Source organism: Coregonus clupeaformis, chromosome 16, assembly GCF_020615455.1.
Source record: "Coregonus clupeaformis isolate EN_2021a chromosome 16, ASM2061545v1, whole genome shotgun sequence".
NCBI classification, from domain to species: domain Eukaryota; kingdom Metazoa; phylum Chordata; class Actinopteri; order Salmoniformes; family Salmonidae; genus Coregonus; species Coregonus clupeaformis.
Window position 1 is genome coordinate 36906094 of NC_059207.1, and position 19306 is coordinate 36925399.

The window sequence follows — 19306 nt, forward strand, 5'->3', positions numbered from 1 at the left end:
GAAATGGAGGGACGTCGTGTGGAGGACTTTGTGGGAGGGTGGGTGAGGGGTAATTTGGTTGTGAATAATGCCCGACTTAATCAACAGCTCAAAGTCATGGCTCAGGAGGCGGGGGTGGGGTGAAATATTACCATTGGCACAGTAGTGTGTGTGCCTTTGGGCCCAGCATGAAATGCCAGTGACCCCAGGCTCTCTCTCTGTGTCTGTCTGTGTGTGTTTGCTCAGGGGCGGCTGTAGAGAACATGCTGGGCAGCCTGCTGTGTCTACCAGGCTCCGGCTCAGTGCTGCTAGACCCCTATGGATCCACCATCTCAGAGACCACCAGCGAGGCCTGGAGTGTGGAGGTCCTGCCCAGCGACTCAGGTGGGTTCAGTGTGGAGAAGGGGTTATAGGGGCTGAATGGAGTCTCCTGTCAATTTCACAACTTTCTACACAAATTTCCCATGAGTTTCTATGTAGATTTATTTTCTTGTCTTCCTCCATGCACTGCATCTGCCTGAGTCAATCCAGTAGGTTTGTGTACTGTATGAATCTCCGTGTGTGGGCGGACATGCCAGGTGTGGCGTCTCCCAGTTCCATATCAAGGAAGTGGGTGCAATCTGTCATGTTTGTGTGCACTAGCCTGTCTATCAGGGCAGATCTGCCTGTGACAGTAAAAGGCAGCTCTGGGTTTCCCCAGAGGAACCTCCCAGGTGTGTTTGCACCTGTAGTGGAGGAACAGCCATGAGGAAATGTGCAAGGACTGCAGTTGTCTGCTGGCGACATCCTCTCTCAAATCTGTAGGCATTGCAACACTCTTCTAACAGTGGTGTGAATGTGGTCCCATTGCAGCAATTACAAACCATACCTTAAGATGAACAGCAAGAATCATATCAATCTTACACTGTCTGTTCTTTAGTTAAGGTACGTAAACCCTTATGTTAGATTACGTTAATCCCCTTGAAAGTCAGTGTTTCATGAATATCAATAGAGTCCTCTAATAAAAGCATAACTAGTGTTTCTTGGGAATGCCCGGACTGTTAATTGAAGTGCACCATTGCAATATGTGCAGTGTTAAATTGACATGCATGAGTGTCTTGATTACTTTTTGTTCCGTTTGCTGCCCCTGTTCTCCTCTGTAATAGGGCTATCTGATGCTCGCTTGGAGTTGAGCGCTTATTTCATGGCTAGGCAGCAGAAAACCACACTCCAAAGAGCACTTCACTAGCACATTATTACTAATGAGCATGCAAATGACTACGGCTGTTACTATGGAGCCTCTGGGTTAAGCTGAACAGCTCCATTGGGCAGCCACAAAATGGTCTGGATTCGACTTTTCGTTTTTCTCTTTATCAGTTGTAGATGGTTTATTTGCTTTCGTGCATATTAACTTTTCTTAGCTATTACTTTATCCTCCCAGCGAAGGGAGAGCAAACATACAACAAGGTATACAGTGGCTTTCATAGGCCTATTTTAGGCTGCATACTGTATGCAAGAACAAACCACATTGATTATATTGGGATGTGACTGTGCTGTGTGTGTGCCTCCCCCTCCAGAAGCCCCAGACCTGAAGCAGGAGGAACGTCTACAGGAGCTAGAGAGCTGCTCAGGGGTGGGCAGCACCTCCGATGACACAGAGGTCAGAGAGGTCAGCTCCCGGCCCAGCACCCCAGGGCTCAGCGTCGTCTCAGGTACCCTGCACCTATATCACTCATTGAAGCTATGCGGTTACACTCTACACATCAGCATTCATTACATATAAAACACATAGTGGGAAATCAAATAAAAGCAACCTAACCAGTCAGTTACATAGAATATATGCAGGCTAGTTTAAAACCATATTGGGAGTTGTCTGTGTTAGTTGGAGAACCGTCAGATAATGCTAAATAGCCAGGACAATCAGGTCGGTGTGAGAGAGTGGATAGGACACAGAGGTTAACCCTGGCACTCTGTACTGGTAGCTCAGGTGAACAGGCCGTGTTGACATGGTTGCCGTAGCATCCCAGATTAAGAGGACTGGGCTGGTGCCCACGGCTGAGCTCCTATAGGAAAATGTCCCAGAGGGGCCGGGCCGATGGATAGGCTCTGTCTGATTATCACTCTTATTGCAGCTCTCTGTGTCTCCCTCCCCACCCATGGGAGCTCCTGCTACCATATTTAGAGGTCCCAGTGGGTCCATTTGTCATATCCTCTCAATACAGTGTGTACGCTGTCATGCTGTTACCTTTCAAATGTCACACATTCAATCCCTCAGAATAGGAGGTAGTCAGCCAAACCAAGTGTTCCACCAAATGTTACCATCTCCTGCATGGCAGACTTTTGAACAGACATTTCTTCTTCTGCAGCGACATCAGAAGACATCCCCAACAAAACAGAAGACCTGCGGTCGGAGTGCAGCTCAGACTTTGGGGGGAAGGACTCTGTGACCAGTCCAGATGGGGAGGAGTCGTCCCACGGTAGGAGAGAGGGAAGAGTCACCTCCCCCCTGGCCTGGGTGTGCCATCACTACACTGTCATCAGCAAGACCTATCAATCCCTGTCTGCTCTACAGCTGAGCAGCCACAACCACTAACATGCTGCTGACCCTGTTGGAATCTTTCTGCTATGTTTTCAGACCATATTGCTCAAATACAAAGCATGGGTACATGATGATGATGATGTTAACTCTCTTCGATAATACAAAGCACAGAATAGCCATGAACAATTATAGTAGAAAGTGGCTCTCTGTTTAGTGTATGAATGTCTTTCTTAATTCTCAATTTCCCCGCTTGTTGTTTCAGGAGCACATCACAGTTTGGCCTCTCCTCCCTCTCAGGCAGACTCCTTACTGGCCATGTTCGATCCCCTCTCCTCCGGCGAAGGTAATTTCTGCTCCCACAATGCTCTGGGGTCTTTGCTGCGTCGAGTGTCCAATCAGACCTGGAAATGAGCATCATTAAGTCGTGTCTAATGGCGTGGGCTCACAGAACAGCTTGAGCTCTGAGAAATTAACCAAAAGAGTCTTGCCCCAATTATTGGACAAAACATTAGTGCAATAAAAATGTCTACTGCGTGGGAATGTCATTTCAATTAGTTAATTTAGTGTATAATATTTCCTTTGTGGTTTGCTCTTTGTTCTCTCTGCTCTTGGTAAATTGTGGCCCTGTCTTGCTCAGTGTTGTTGTGAGTGGAGGAGGAGATGGCTGGAGAGGGAGGGAGCTATGGCAGTGGCAGGGCTGTGTGTCTGTGGCAAGGTGAGGGGATGACAGGTTGAGAGACCTCACCCCAGGCACTTTGGCACAGTCCCCTTGTCCCACTGTGCTCATGGCACCAGGCTGCCATTGGAAGCGTTTCAGGAGAGAGAATCTACCCTTGGAACAGGTGGCCTACCCACACCTAGGGCTTGTCTCCCACCAACCTCTCTCTCTCTAGCACTTTCCCCCACTTTCTCATTTTATTGCTGTTCTTTTGTTTCTGGACACTGGGTAATTGAGAGAGTGTGATACACCCCTATGTATTAAGCTGTATAACCAAACTAAGCCATGTTTTTTTGTCTTCCACAGATTCCTCCACTGGTACCATCGTGAGGCCCAAGGTGCACTGCGCCAGGCCCCTCCATCCTCCCCCTGACCCTCCCATCCCAGAGGCCTGTGCCCTGGGCCAAGAGCCCCGCCACTCCCTGTTCACGCCCCACTGCCTGGCCCAAGCCGAGCTGGAGCACACCAAGCAGCGCCACTCCTTCCCAGACAGGCTGGTACGCAGCCGCAGCTCTGACATTGTGTGCCCAGGACGTCGGCCCACCAGCGACCCGGGCCTCAACCGCAGGGCTGCAGCCGAGGAGCGGGACCCTGCCGGGGCCTTCTTTATGGGGCCGTTCTCGTCTCCTAGCAAGGACTCCCTGAAAGGAGAGGTGAGAGCTGCTGGTCATCGCTGCCTGTGTGTCACGTCAGTCATGTATGCTGCTCTCCAAGCCTAGTTTTAGACCTACTGCTCTATAACAATAGTCTAAGTATGAACTCTACTGTAAGACTTTCTTTCCTGTCCTACCGTACAGTATGTCACTATGGATTCTAAAACATACTTGAATGTCTGTTTTCCAAAGGTTGAGGAGAGAAAGGACAGTGATGAGGAAAAGTCTGATCGCAACAGACCGTGGTGGAAGAAACGCTTTCAGTCAGCCATTCCCAAAGGTAAGGAATCACTTCTACAACTACTCTCTTCCCCCTCCATCACTGTGTCATTTTGGCATGCTGTCTGTTGCAACAAATGCTTTTAGTGGGTTGAAAATTGTGACAATTTGTTAGAGAATTGCATGGTTCCTGTGTTTGTACATTATTTTCACTCTTTCATGATCATCTCTTAATCACATCTGTTGCAGAAAATGTAGAAGTGTTTAAGACCTGTACTTTAACTGTTTGTAATGTGAGAAAGAGAAGGATGATGCGTCATCACTCCACTTCAAATACTGTTTGTTGTTGTTGAAAGTTACACCAGACAAGTCTTTTCTCACATCTCACTTTATTTTTAGTTTGTAAAACGAATCAGTCATGAGCGGGTGTAGATTGTGCGGTGGTACCCCTCCCAGCAGTCCTGTCACCCCCAGCCTAATGGTCATTAGATAGACCTCTCTGTCATCACCGCTGATAGATTACACATCTCTTGTTGCAGTTAAACTCCAAAACCATCTCTCATAGAAGTGTCAGGAAAAGAATGAGCTGTGCCTACAAGAGATGACTGTGTATTACTCTTTTAGATAATGATGTTCCTTTAGTCAAAATTAACATTTGATGAATAAAGCCAGATCTGCACAGATAAGTGTAAACCTGTGAAGTCCACATAAAGGCCCTTCTGTTGGCCTGGCCTTGCTGCTGCTGTGCTGTGAATACCATGGTGATGTGTAGCCCCTCATACAGAGTGGCAGCCAGGCAGACTGAGTGAGTGAAAGGCCAACCTTGTCTGTTGTGTTCCTCACACAGTGCTGTATTGGACGGCTGAGAGTGAAGTCCCAGGTAACACGTCCCAACACTGTAACTGTCACCATTGAGCTAGCTGCCCTGACGCCAGTGGCTGAGTGCTGTAGGTCATGACGCTTGTAGACGTGGCCCTTGGTGATAAAGCTGTGATGTGACATGGTGCCGCCTGAGTTGATGTCTCCGGCTCATCATTCATGCATTTGTGTTGGGTGTTTCCGTTTTTCTTTTTGCACTGTAATGTTTGCGATACAACATTGTGAGCCAATGTTAGTGGAGCGCACAGAATGGCAACCCATTTAGTCTAATCATTGCTAGTCCTCTCTCCACATTCTCTCTTTTAAATATCAGTCCTGTAGGATACGTCTGTTATCTGGACACAGATCCCCTGTTTGTCTAGTTGACACATTAATAGAATGAGCCTCACCTGCTTATTTGCAGAAATACACTGCTCAAAAAAATAAAGGGAACACTTAAACAACACATCCTAGATCTGAATGAATGAAATAATCTTATTAAATACTTTTTTCTTTACATAGTTGAATGTGCTGACAACAAAATCACACAACAATTATCAATGGAAATCAAATGTATCAACCCATGGAGGTCTGGATTTGGAGTCGCCCTCAAAATTAAAGTGGAAAACCACACTACAGGCTGATCCAACTTTGATGTAATGTCCTTAAAACAAGTCAAAATGAGGCTCAGTAGTGTGTGTGGCCTCCACGTGCCTGTATGACCTCCCTACAACGTCTGGGCATGCTCCTGATGAGGTGGCGGATGGTCTCCTGAGGGATCTCCTCCCAGACCTGGACTAAAGCATCCGCCAACTCCTGGACAGTCTGTGGTGCAACGTGGCGTTGGTGGATGGAGCGAGACATGATGTCCCAGATGTGCTCAATTGGATTCAGGTCTGGGGAACGGGCGGGCCAGTCCATAGCATCAATGCCTTCCTCTTGCAGGAACTGCTGACACACTCCAGCCACATGAGGTCTAGCATTGTCTTGCATTAGGAGGAACCCAGGGCCAACCGCACCAGCATATGGTCTCACAAGGGGTCTGAGGATCTCATCTCGGTACCTAATGGCAGTCAGGCTACCTCTGGCGAGCACATGGAGGGCTGTGCGGCCCCCCAAAGAAATGCCACCCCACACCATGACTGACCCACCGCCAAACCGGTCATGCTGGAGGATGTTGCAGGCAGCAGAACGTTCTCCACGGCGTCTCCAGATTCTGTCACGTCTGTCACATGTGCTTAGTGTGAACCTGCTTTCATCTGTGAAGAGCACAGGGCGCCAGTGGCGAATTTGCCAATCTTGGTGTTCTCTGGCAAATGCCAAACGTCCTGCACGGTGTTGGGCTGTAAGCACAACCCCCACCTGTGGATGTCGGGCCCTCATACCACCCTCATGGAGTCTGTTTCTGACCGTTTGAGCAGACACATGCACATTTGTGGCCTGCTGGAGGTCATTCTGCAGGGCTCTGGCAGTGCTCCTCCTGCTCCTCCTTGCACAAAGGCGGAGGTAGCGGTCCTGCTGCTGGGTTGTTGCCCTCCTACGGCCTCCTCCACGTCTCCTGATGTACTGGCCTGTCTCCTGGTAGCGCCTCCATGCTCTGGACACTACGCTGACAGACACAGCAAACCTTCTCGCCACAGCTCGCATTGATGTGCCATCCTGGATGAGCTGCACTACCTGAGCCACTTGTGTGGGTTGTAGACTCCGTCTCATGCTACCACTAGAGTGAAAGCACCGCCAGCATTCAAAAGTGACCAAAACATCAGCCAGGAAGCATAGGAACTGAGAAGTGGTCTGTGGTCACCACCTGCAGAACCACTTCTTTATTGGGGGTGTCTTGCTAATTGCCTATAATTTCCACCTGTTGTCTATTCAATTTGCACAACACCATGTGACATTTATTGTCAATCAGTGTTGCTTCCTAAGTGGACAGTTTGATTTCACAGAAGTGTGATTGACTTGGAGTTACATTGTGTTGTTTAAGTGTTCCCTTTATTTTTTTGAGCAGTGTATATACACTTACTGTATATATTGATATTTTATCATGTGTATATATATCTAAGTGATATTATTTCTCCATTGCGGTCTGGCAGTCACATTATTTCAGCCATGTTGGTTTTATTTACCATTTGCTATTCCTTTGCTATTATCATGCATTAAGAAGATGGATAATTCTCCTTCGTTTTGTTCAGTGATATGACGCTATGCTACAGTATGCATCTCTCCTCTGCATTGTTAGTCAAAAAATACCTTGTATAAACCACAGTAGATTTGTGAAACACCTGCTGTCACTGCTGTCATGAAACACTGCTGTGTGAAGTGAGTCATGATGAGACTGTGGTCCAGAAACGGTGAGAGGAGAGCGTAGCTGCACTTTTCCTAGCTCATTCATTATGCCCTCTCCACAGCTCCGATAGCAGCCTTCCGGAAAAGGGACAAGCAGGAGAAAGACGATATGGGCCATGAACGTGTCCTACAAGGTCTGTCCTGATTTACTGTCGTTACACTCAGATATTGCTGAATCAGGGGGAAAGGAAGTGGGCATGTTTCCCATGGTGGGTTTAATCCAAATGTGTCCTTTGTGTGTGTGTCAGACGACCCTATGTCCAGGACCTCCCAGGCCCAGGCAGCAGAAGACATCCTTGACAAGTACAGGAATATCAAGAGGACCAGTCCCAGTGAAGGAGCCACTGCTGCAGTCTACGACGCCACAGGTCAGTGTCTTTCTCACTCAGGTACACCCACACACACACGTCAAATTAATTTGAGCGTGTGAATGTGTTGTGCACAGAGTTGTTTGGAGAGGAGTGTGTGCATGACTCCCCCAGAGACGAAGCTCTGCAGAACATGTCCACAGACGACCTGCCAGACTCAGCCAGCCAGACGGCCCAGCAACACCACTCCTTCAAGTTCTCATTCAGGTCAGTCAACCCTCACCAACTCACACAAATCACACCGCTAGGATTATGATAATAGTAATTATAATATCTTTGTTTATTCATCAGATTTCAGGCAATGCTTAATTAGCCAGAAGTGCTTCAGAGGCATACAAAATGACAAAAGACAGAGTGATAACATACTGTCAAACCAAATCTACATTTGGCAATTTTCTGCTCATATTTTGCAGTGATGCAAAGAAGAAGTTGAGACTGGCCTTGTGTTCAGCAGAGTCTGTGGCCTTCCCCCTCATGGCTCCTGCCACCACACGCAATGGGCTGCCTGACCACACAGACTCTGAAGGTACCAAACATACAGCTGACAAGCTGGTAAAAAATCACTGGTAATCTGTTGTGCAAACTATCATCACTGTCCATATTATATCTGGCCACAATCATTCCTGTAAGTAAGCCAGCCCACTACACGTTTACCAGCAGGACACGACCACACACAATAGAAAGTGACATCCTTTGAAATGGTTACGTTTGAAATCCATAAGACACAGTCTCTGTAGTCATCAGTCACATCCACATGTCAGGGGGGAGCAGGGCAGGCTGATCTGATTACAGCAGCAGCCCTTCTCCCAGCGTCTGAGTGTCTGACCTACCGCCGTCTCCCTCCCGTCTCCTTCTCAGACAACGAGATCGTGTGCTTCCTGAAGGTCCAGCTGGCGGAGGCCATCATTCTGCAGGACAAGAACCAGATGGCCCAGATCCAGGAGACCACACGCTGCGTCAGCCGCTTCGACGCACGCACCTGCAGGAAGCTGCTGGCAGCCATTGTTGAGGATTACAGGTAACTGTGGAGGAAGACAGACATGCTGCCGAAGGACCATCACTGCACATTCACTGCTTCTACTACAAGGACATAGTTCTGTGGCATAGTTGATTGTATTGTTTTGTTTAAAATAGATGTATGTAGGTCTATTTGAAGGGATAAAATCGACATTTTGGTAGGCTGTCACTGAATGTTGTGAGTACTGACTTATTTCAGTGGTATTATCTCATATCAACATCATTTTGTCACTGTCACTGAACACAACTGTTAGTAAGCATAATCCATAATGCCTGTGTGTGTGTCCGTCGTCCCCTCTGGTAGGAAACGGGCACCCTACATTGCGTATCTGACTCGGTGTCGGCAAGGCCTGCAGACATCCCATGCCCACCTGGAGAGGCTGCTGCAGAGGGTGCTGAGGGACAAGGAGGTGGCTAACCGATACTTCACCACAGTCTGTGTTCGCCTCCTACTGGAACACATGGAGGCTAAGTCGTTGGACTTCATCAAAGGTCTCTGCCGCTTATTACTGATACACTCCCTGTGATATTGTAACCATGTATCTACTGATGTTGTCTCTGCTAGATGATTGTTCTCTGAATGGCCATAGTATGGAATTAAAAATACAGACACTGAAATTCAACCTAACTACCTGCACCACATTGCAGTGCTTCAATCTGTAACCTCTCTAAAATACTGTAAGTGCCCAGTGTGTCTGTATCTCAGGTTCCTCCCCCAGCCTTCCAGGGGTGCATAGTGCTCAGTGTATCTGTCTCTGGTCTCCTCCCCCCCAGCCTTCCAGGGGTGCACAGCGTCAGACGACAAGACTGCGGCGGTTGAGGACTTCCTGCGCTACCTATACGGGGCCATGGCCCATGATGCCATCTGGCAGTACGCCAGTGAGGATCAGCTGCAGGATGCCCAGATGGCCATCGAGCGCAGCGTCATGAACCGCATCTTCAAGCTGGCCTTTTACCCCAACCAGGACGGGGACATTCTGAGAGACCAGTGAGTGACGGTGACTGCCGCCACCTCACCTCGGTCAAACAGCCCCAGCCTTGGTGTGGCTGCTGCCCCTCATGCCTCATGCTATCAAATAACCCAGAATCCTCTCCTCCTCTGATGCTACTGTAGCAGCAGTATCTTTTACATATTTGAATAACCAATACCCTGTATTGCTATGGTATGTGTTTATCTTAGGCTACTGTATCTATTGCTCTCTAAATCCGTTTTCCCCCTCTAGGCTTCTTCAGGACCACATAGTGCGTCTCTCAAAAGTGGTGACATCAAATCACAAAGCTCTTCAAATCCCAGAGGTAATGCCCCACAGATTTGTATCCCCCAACTGTCCATCAAAGTCTGAGATGTTTAGTTTTGTGTTGATGTTTAGGAGCTCTACAGAGTTGACATGCTGAATGCTTTTTCCTGTGTGGCTCCAGGTGTATGCGAGGGAGGCTCCCTGGCCATCTGCCCAGTCAGAGATCCGGACCATCAGTGCCTACAAGACCCCTCGGGACAAAGTGCAGTGTATTTTACGCATGTGTTCCACCATCATGAACCTCCTGAGTCTGGCCAATGAGGACTCTGTCCCCGGAGCTGATGATTTTGTCCCTGTGCTCGTCTTTGTCCTGATAAAGGTGAGCATCCATCGCAAACTGATATCAAGTTACTCTGAGATGTTTACATCAACATCATATTCACTTTAGGTAATGAAAATTGATACCTCATTAAACCTTATCTTTAATTTCACTAAAATGGTTAGTGAAATGATAGGCCTTGCTAGAAGTATGACCCTAGTCTCCTTATAATGCAGAGGGAGAAACGGAATCCTTAGCAGATGTTCTAACAATCCTTTCTCACCTAGACAGCTGTATAGTAAATGTGTAGTAGCATAAAGATCTTGCTGTATGATAACTTGTATGGACATATTTAGATAGGGCATGTATTATACATGGCCTGGCGTGTGGCTCTCTCCGTGGTTACTGTGAGCCCCCTCCCTCCAGGCAAACCCGCCTTGCCTGCTGTCCACGATTCAGTACATCAATAATTTCTATGCCAGCCGGCTGAGTGGGGAGGAGTGCTATTGGTGGATGCAGTTCACCGCGGCAGTGGAATTCATTAAGACCATCGACGATCGCAAGTGAAGCAGAACAGCCACCTGTATGGGCAGAAGGAGACGGGACTGGGAGACTTCCCAACCAACTGCTCCCTCTCCCTCTCCCTCTGCTTCCCACTTCCACAAGGACTCAGGCCCACACCCTGTCTGTCTGCTCTCTGTTTATATAGCTGTACATAGAGTCAGAGACTGAGAGTATATATAATTATGAAGTGGGCAAAATCCAGGTTTTACAGTGGAGAAAAAGGCCTTGGAAAAATGGCAGATGTTAACTTTGAACTTAATTTCCTTTTTTTTCCTTTCATCTCTTGGTCTCCTTACACATGGTGAGGTGTGGGGGTCTGTATCTGAAATGTTCTATCTTAAGTTATGATTCTGCCATTAAATTGACTGGTAAAAGCTTCTAATCAGATGAAAGGGGACCATGTTTCCTAGAGATGATCTCAGATATATGTTGTGGCAGGGGACTTCATGAAGGTGAGGGAAGTGCTTCCTTGTTAAATTGTGCAATCTTTCCCCTGAAATACTTATGCTCTTCAGATGCATCGTATCCTGGGGAATCACAAAACTCAATAGATACTGACTGAGTATTAGTGACTCAAGTACATTATAAGATCAATCCATAATAATAATGCTAGTGTTTCTATTTTTAACGCTAACACATCAATAATAGGGTAGCTTTTTTCATCAAATGTAAACAAATGGATTCATTATTCAGTTTATCCTTTCCTAAATACTTGTGGCAATTTGGACACAAGGGCCCACATATTTATATATGAAATAAAATGTATTTATTTATTTCATTCTATTTAATGCTTTTTTCTTCTTTTTTTTTCTATAAATCACATATGCCCATGTAGGAAATGTTCAAGCATGTGTAAGGATTGAGATATTTTAATAGTGTTAGGAGGACAAGGGGCAGCGTTGTCCTTGGACTGAAAAGCCCCCAGGATGAGATGTTGGCTGTTTGCTGCAGCTTAGATACAGGATCACCACTGATCAGCTCCTGCACAGTATCAGTAGCACTGCTTTTTTGGAAATACTGAACATTAGTGCCTTGAGGAGGGGGCGTTTTGTGTAAGGCTGTTCGTTTTCTTTATATTCTTGAGAATGAGGGTTCTGCTCTTGGTTTTCCATAAAGGATTGACATTACTCTCCCATCCCATTACCACCATTGAGCCCCACAGCCTGTCTCTCTGAGAAACCTCTGTGCTGGGAGTGACCTCTCAGGAGGACAGGCTGTGTGTGGAACACCACTGGTTGTTTCAGTTAATTCCCTTTGCACTAATTTCCTTCTCATTACCGTTATGCCCTTGAATATCCAAGATTCTACCTCAAAGTTAGAACCAATGAACCTGACATTTATTTTTGGGCACAACGCTTTTTAACATTGGTTGGATAGAAAGAGTAATGGAACAGGTATTCACTGTTCAAGGGGCTGCTATAGCATCATCTTCCCCTAATACAATGAGGCATACTAGTATGTACTATTTATATTTTAGGCGCGTTAAAGTAACCATTTGTATAACAAGGTAGTAAAGCATTTCCAAACGAACAAGGTTGGGTATTTCTGTAGAATGCATGTATGTTTCAGCATAGAGCAGACAGACTAGTGATTGGATTAGCTCTCTACCTCCTCACATGATCAAGAAAGGGACTCTTTAAATGTGTATGCACGCTTGTATTATTTTATTTCTTTTTCCATTTTAGAGTGCAGGGATATTCCAGTTTCATCATTTTCTTCCACTTACAGCCAAAGTCACCAAAACTCAACTCCTGTTGTGTTTTCATTGCAGCTACAAAAGGAACACATCCCCATATGTTTGTTAGCATTGTGCCAAGTGTTTTGTCTTATTTAATGTCTAAATGACTGCTTTCATATCACAGCACAACAAAAATAACAAATAATCAGAACACTGACATGTTACTGACCGTTGGAAAAAGGCTGTGTTGCGTGTGAGAGGTTTGTACATTGGATGTGTGAGAGGTTGGTCTGTTAGACTGCGACTGATCTGTCCTCTTGCACAATGTTTTAGGATGGTCTTCTTACTGTAGCTACAGTACTACTCGACGAGCAGTAAATCCTTGCTGGTGAAAAACCTATACAATACTTCTAGTTTCCAACTCAGGCCAGGTATGAAAGGGTTGAGAAGAATGAGGCTGTGTTTTCTTTTGAGTCTGTCCCTGATGTCATTCCTTTTTCAATGTTCAGAGCTGTACAAGGTTAGTGAAGCTTGCTCCCTACGTTCTACATGCAGAACATTTGACATGTTTTCTACTTCCCTGCTCGTTATTAATGAGTCGCACTCATTTGAACTAAAGCCTCTGATATTAAAATGCTGTAATTGAGAAGATTATATGGGTAGTTTAGCTAGGTCTTACTGTTAGTTATAAGGACACACATTTATAAGCAATCTCTAAAGTTGTGATATGTTCGTTTTTTCTCCCTATTCCCGGACTTCTGTTCCTGGTTTTTGAGGAATATGTGTGTACAGCATCTACCGTTTTTAAATACAATTCTGCAAAATAGATGATACTGCTGTCTAACCTGTTTGAAAACACAAAATGCAGATAAACTGTATCTATAAGTGTTTGTGTGATGTCACTTTAGCGGTACAGTACAGACCAAATGTGAAACAATCTGGACCTGACTAGTGTTTCAATGTTCCCTTATACATATCAGTGACACTTTTTAATAGCTACAAAAACTACAACCAGCCTTAGTGTCTGACCTGAGTGATACTGTTCATACACAGTGACAGAATACCTCTTATTGTGAAGTTAAAGTACACACCCTAACAGTGAGAAGTCTGTACTATAGCCTGATTTTAGCATTGATTGTATGCAAACAAGTGGACAGTTGGTGGACTAAAAGAGACTTGACTATGGAAATCTGGTCTTTAAAGCTTTACAATCCTCCCTGTGCTCGGGTCCCTGACAGAGTAGGCAGAACGAGCAGAACATAATACATTTCACATTTGTAAGCTTGCACAATTATGTCATGTGGAGGGGAAGGCGGTCTGTCTTTAATGTGATTTAATGTATTATATAATTCTTTAAAACAATAAAACAGTCATTTCTCTGTGACTCAGTATCCTGTTATTTGTGTGCATGCAAGTATAGTGTGGCTCTCTTATGGCGGGAGGGATGGTGTATGCTATAGCTTAGTCTCATTGTGCAATTTCATATCATGCTGTGGGAGATATACTGTAGCTTTAATTCAGGTTTAGCTTCAGAGAAATTCAGGCTGCACAATAGATGGTACATGTTGACTGTATTTTTGCGTGGAACATAATTGTTGGAGAGGGCAATAGAGCAAGATCATCCTATCTCGGCAGCGCCACATATAGCAACCTCTCACCAAACATTTAATTACTACTGACAAGTGTATGGCAGATTTGTAATTGGAGATTTCCCTCATCTAAAAGCTCCAATCACTTCACCCATAGCCTTCTCATAGTAATTTTTCTTACAAAAAAGTCCTTGGTGGACTTGACTTGCATCTCCTGATGAAATCTCCCAATTGTTAATTTAAATTCAAATTTTCTGTGCAGTTAATTAGTTGGATTAATAAACCAATGGCTGAATTTGCCTGGTTTGGAGATTGGATCTTTTGTTTATATGATACTCTGTTGATTTCAGATACATGGAGAATGAGGTCTTTGTTTCCCCAATCTCTGCTTGTCCATGATCCCAATGTGATCATATCCTGCGTTACACAGCTCTGGCTGTATGGGCAACAGCTATGTTTCATTATATACTATATTTCTGTTTTAAGTTTGATGCAAAAGATGCTTGCTGTTTTATTGATTGAGGGATGAAGTGGAGAAAATGTGGACTGGGCTTCTCTGATTCAACTCGTTTCATATTGATGTCAGATTGTTGCATGAGGATATAAACAGCCCTGGGGCCTGGCACAGATGGCTCTGGAATAACAGATGATCAGTCCAGCGGGGCTTGTGCATGACTTCACACACACTGGTCTGCACCAAACAACACCGTTGACTCTGGGGGAACCATGGAATGCCATATATCTCCTCTCGCTCGCTCCTCCACTATATTACCTTGAGTAATTAAATGCTAAATGTGTTACAGGTATATAGAAAACAGTCCTGAGGTACTGACCTGTTGCACCCTCTACAACCACTGTGATTATTATTTGACCATGTTGGTCATCTATGAACGTTTGAACATCTTGAAGAACAATCTGGCCTTAATGGCCATGTACTCTTATCTCCACCTGGCACAGCCAGAAGAGGACTGGCCACCCTTCTGAGCCTGGTTCCTACCTTTCTAGGGAGTTTTCCTAGCCACCGTGCTTCTACATCTGCATTGCTTGCTGTTTGGGGTTTTAGGCTGGGTTTCTGTATAAGTACTTTGTGACATCTGTAGATGTAAAAAGGGCTTTATAAATACATTTGATTACCACAATGTATAATTGTAATCATCAAAATGGTGGTTGTCCCGGTAGTTACTTAGGTAGCAGTGATGGCTGGAGACGTCCACAATAGGGGTGTGCCATGGGAGGTCCAGCAGAATGGCACCCTGGCACCAGTGGACTGTCTCCGCAACGAGAGGTCTGAAAACACCACCCCAGGCCTGGTGGAGGGCACAGAACCAGAATGCCGCAGCCCGTCTGGTGTTCAACCTTCCCAAGTTCTCTCACGTCACCCTGCTCCTCCGCACACTCCACTGGCTTCCAGTTGATGCTCGCATCTGCTACAAGACCATGGTGCTTGCCTACGGAGCTGTGAGGGGAACGGCACCTCCGTACCTTCAGGCTCTGATCAGTCCCTACACCCAAACGAGGGCATTGCGTTCATCCACCTCTGGCCTGCTGGCCCCCCTACCTCTGCGGAAGCACAGTTCCCGCTCAGCCCAATCAAAACTGTTCGCTGCTCTGGCACCCCAATGGTGGAACAAGCTCCCTCACGACGCCAGGACAGCGAAGTAATCCTTCTACCCCCTTACCCAACCCCCCCCCCAAAAAAAAATAATACATATATATTGTAAAGTGGTTATCCCACTGGCTATAAGGTGAATGCACCAATTTGTACGTCGCTCTGGATAAGAGCGTCTGCTAAATGACATAAATGTAAATGTAAATTTATCAATCTACACTGAGCGTACAAAACATTAGGAACACCTTCCTAATATTGAGTTGCACCCCCTTTTGCCCTCAGAACAGCCTCAATTCGTCGGGGGGCATAGACTCTATAATGTGTCGAAAGCGTTCCACAGGTATGCTGGCCCCAGTGTTGCCAACTAATTTTCAGGGGAAGTTGCTAGAGGCAGTTCGATTTGTTGCTAAATGACAAAATGTAATTGCGTGATGACGTCATAACATAGAATACATTTACATTTTAGTCATTTAGCAGACGCTCTTATCCAGAGCGACTTACAGTTACTGCATACATTTTCATACTGGCCCCCCATGGGAATCGAACCCACAACTCTGGCGTTGCTCTACCAACTAAGCTACAGAGGGCCTAGCTAACGTTACTCAAATTGACTGGCCATCTCTGCGACAAATATATGATTTGACATTTGTTAGTTTAGATTTGTTTGTTTATTATCACATTTTTATTTGTAAAAGTAATATAAACACAACACATTTTATATGATCAGATTTTTTTTTTTTTACACAACACATTGAATTATTGAACAATTACACAGTGCACATTATTGAACAATTTGCATTTTATTTATTTTCTTATTAACTAGTAAACCTACACATTCTGAACAATTATAGTTTTAAGCAGTGTATTGGTAGTTAGTTAACATGCTACCTAACTGATCAACAATTATAGGTACAAGCTAAGTACAAAGTTCCCTGTAGCTCAGTTGGTAGAGCATGGCGCTTGCAACGCCAGGGTTGTGGGTTCGTTTCCCACGGGGGGCCAGTATGGAAAAATTTATGCAGTCGCTCTGGATAAGAGCGTCTGCTAAATGACTAAAATGTAAATGTATATATGCTATCTTATTGAACAAGCAACTTAACTCAAATAATGATGTGTGCTCTAGGCATCGCTCTCCAGGTTGTTGTGCTGTTTGGCTGGCCTGTGCATGAGCTGAGCGCCTGCTGCTGACGTCACTCACAATGTACTTTTGCAGCTAGGTAGGTGTGTTGTGACAGAGAAAAACGTTTTTGTATCATTTAGAGGGAACATTTGTTCATTTTAGCGTTTGAGTCACTTTTCAAAAGATGCTAAAAGTTCCAAATAAATGTTTTTAAGTAGCTACATTTGTTGCTAGGTGCTGTTTAAAAAAAAAAGTTGCCAGGGTAGTCTGAAAAGTTGCTAAATCTAGCAACAAAATTGCTAAATTGGCATCACTCTTCGTGGTCCTCTGTAGCTCAGCTGGTAGAGCACGGAGCTTGAAACGCCAAGGTAGTGGGTTCGATCTCCGGGACCACCCATACACAAAAAATGTATGCACGCATGTCGCTTTGGATAAAAGCATCTGCTAAATGGAATATTATTATTATTATTTATCACTGGCTGTCCCATGTTTACTCCAATGCTTCCCACAGTTGTGTCAAGTTGGCTAGATGTCCTTTGGGTGGTGGACCATTCCTGATACACACAGGAAACTGTTGAGTGTGAAAAACCCAGCAGCGTTGCAGTTCTTGACACACTCAAACCGGTGTGCCTGGCACCTACTACCATACCCCGTTCAAAGGCACTTAAATATTTTGTCTTGCCCATTCACCCTCTGAATGGCACACACACAATCCATCTCAATTGTCTCAAGGCTTAAAAATCCTTCTTTAACCTGTCTTCTCCCCTTCATCTACACTGATTGAAGTGGACTTAACATCAATAAGGGATCATAAGTTTCACCTGAATTCACCTGGTCAGTCTATGTCATGGAAAGAGCCAGCCTGGTCTCATAGACTAGACGTAACATAGTAAATGTAAATCCAGGACACTCAAATTAGTATGATATGTTACGTTTGGTATGGTTACATAAGACAGATGGTTACTTAAGGCAAAAACAAAATTAAGGTTGTTGGTCGGAGTGGATGGGTGGGCTTATAATGCAGACGTCTAGCAACCCAGAGGTTGCGAGTTCAAATCTCATCACAGACAACTTTTGCATTTGAGCTAATTAGCAACTTTTCAAGTACTTCCTACTTTTTCTCTACTTTGCATCTACTTAGCATGTTAGATAACCCTTCCCCTAACCTTAACCCTTTTAGCAAACCCTTCCCCTTTAACCTAACTCCTAACCTTAACCCTAACCCCTAGCCTAGCTAATGTTAGCCACCTAGCTGAATAGTGTCGGTCATGCAGCACTGAACTCAGTGAATTCTGATCAGGGTTAATTGAGACGCTCTCTTTGATTATTTATTTCACAACTTGGTAGATATCAATACTGTTTCTCACCAATCACTCTTTGAGAAAGAAAGACACATTTATGCTGTATGGTACAGTAGGCGTCCTCTGTGTTCATTTACCTTTTGTAATGGACAATAGGCCTACCCAAACCATGGGATCTTACCTCAATGGATGTTTACTCAGACTGGACATGCTTACTGCACTTGCCTTTTAATGATATGTGGTAAATCAATAGTCTGAAAAGTAGAGGTGCATATAGCCAAGAAGCTTTATCAAAGAAAATACTCTATTATCATAGTGTAATATGCTATGAATCAGAGCCACATTAATGTGTGGACTCTGGCCAATAGAATGGTCATTTAATGTGGCGTGCGGTCGCTCTCCTGCAGATGGCAGACGCATCATTCCCGATGATGGTCTCCTGAGCTGAGCTTAGACAAAGAACACCAAGGACCTATAGAACATTACCAAATTAAAAGTCTATGGACACGTGAATGTCGGTTGATGTAAATAATATCCATGATAGAGCGAATGAGGATTATTTATATATATATATATATATATATAATATATATAAAATAATAATCAACAAAATGCATGGATAATTAAAGCGTTATAAACGAATTTATAAAGCCTATTCTCTTTATTATTATTACTACCACTACTACTACTACTACTACTACTATTATTATTATTATTATTATTGTCTTATAGCTTTAATTTATTAAATCAACAAAACCTTACTTTTGTTGAGTAGCCCCATGTCCTTTTTTTGTAGCCTACTTATTCAAGATTCTATCAAAGTCCCTAAGGATAGAAGTAAACTTATCATTACAATTAATGGACGACTGACAAAGACAAAAAGCTACTTAGCAAGTGTCCATAACATTAAACCTGTATTTGGTCTTAAACCAAATTGATGCAAACCGCAGGAATGCTTTTAGTTTGGCCACAAGTGAATCCATCAATTGGCGCCAACTAATCTAATAATAATAATGAAAGGTGTGTGTCTCCATTAATTTGGGCAGCTCACCATTAGCGTTGCACTCTCACGAAAATCGCCACAGTATTTTCAAATTAATGCATATTACCATCACAAAGCAGTACATTCAAATTACTGGGTGGACAGACAGAATCAATAATTATTTACATACACATAGGCCTATATTTCTGTGGTCGACCCAGTCTCATAAT

At 44.6% G+C, this 19306-nt stretch overlaps 1 protein-coding gene across 6 annotated transcripts in view; it reads left to right on the forward strand.

The window, feature by feature from the left end:
- Positions 1 to 13859, forward strand: part of LOC121584792 (GTPase-activating protein and VPS9 domain-containing protein 1) — a 32676-nt gene extending 18817 nt beyond the window's left edge. For 4 of the 6 annotated variants that reach the window (XM_041900915.2, XM_041900916.2, XM_041900918.2 and 1 more), the window contains 17 exons: positions 226 to 363; positions 1536 to 1670; positions 2325 to 2435; positions 2760 to 2840; positions 3522 to 3868; positions 4061 to 4148; positions 4935 to 4967; positions 7354 to 7425; positions 7540 to 7659; positions 7737 to 7866; positions 8073 to 8185; positions 8518 to 8677; positions 8981 to 9168; positions 9451 to 9664; positions 9900 to 9972; positions 10096 to 10293; positions 10660 to 13859. In XM_041900915.2, coding sequence (XP_041756849.1) covers positions 226 to 363; positions 1536 to 1670; positions 2325 to 2435; positions 2760 to 2840; positions 3522 to 3868; positions 4061 to 4148; positions 4935 to 4967; positions 7354 to 7425; positions 7540 to 7659; positions 7737 to 7866; positions 8073 to 8185; positions 8518 to 8677; positions 8981 to 9168; positions 9451 to 9664; positions 9900 to 9972; positions 10096 to 10293; positions 10660 to 10800 — 2342 coding nt within the window. In that variant the 3' untranslated portion in view covers positions 10801 to 13859. The remainder of the gene's footprint in view (positions 1 to 225; positions 364 to 1535; positions 1671 to 2324; positions 2436 to 2759; positions 2841 to 3521; positions 3869 to 4060; positions 4149 to 4934; positions 4968 to 7353; positions 7426 to 7539; positions 7660 to 7736; positions 7867 to 8072; positions 8186 to 8517; positions 8678 to 8980; positions 9169 to 9450; positions 9665 to 9899; positions 9973 to 10095; positions 10294 to 10659) is intronic. The other 2 variants (XM_041900917.2, XM_041900920.2) reach the window with 1 other exon arrangement.
- Positions 13860 to 19306: the final 5447 nt, after the last annotated feature.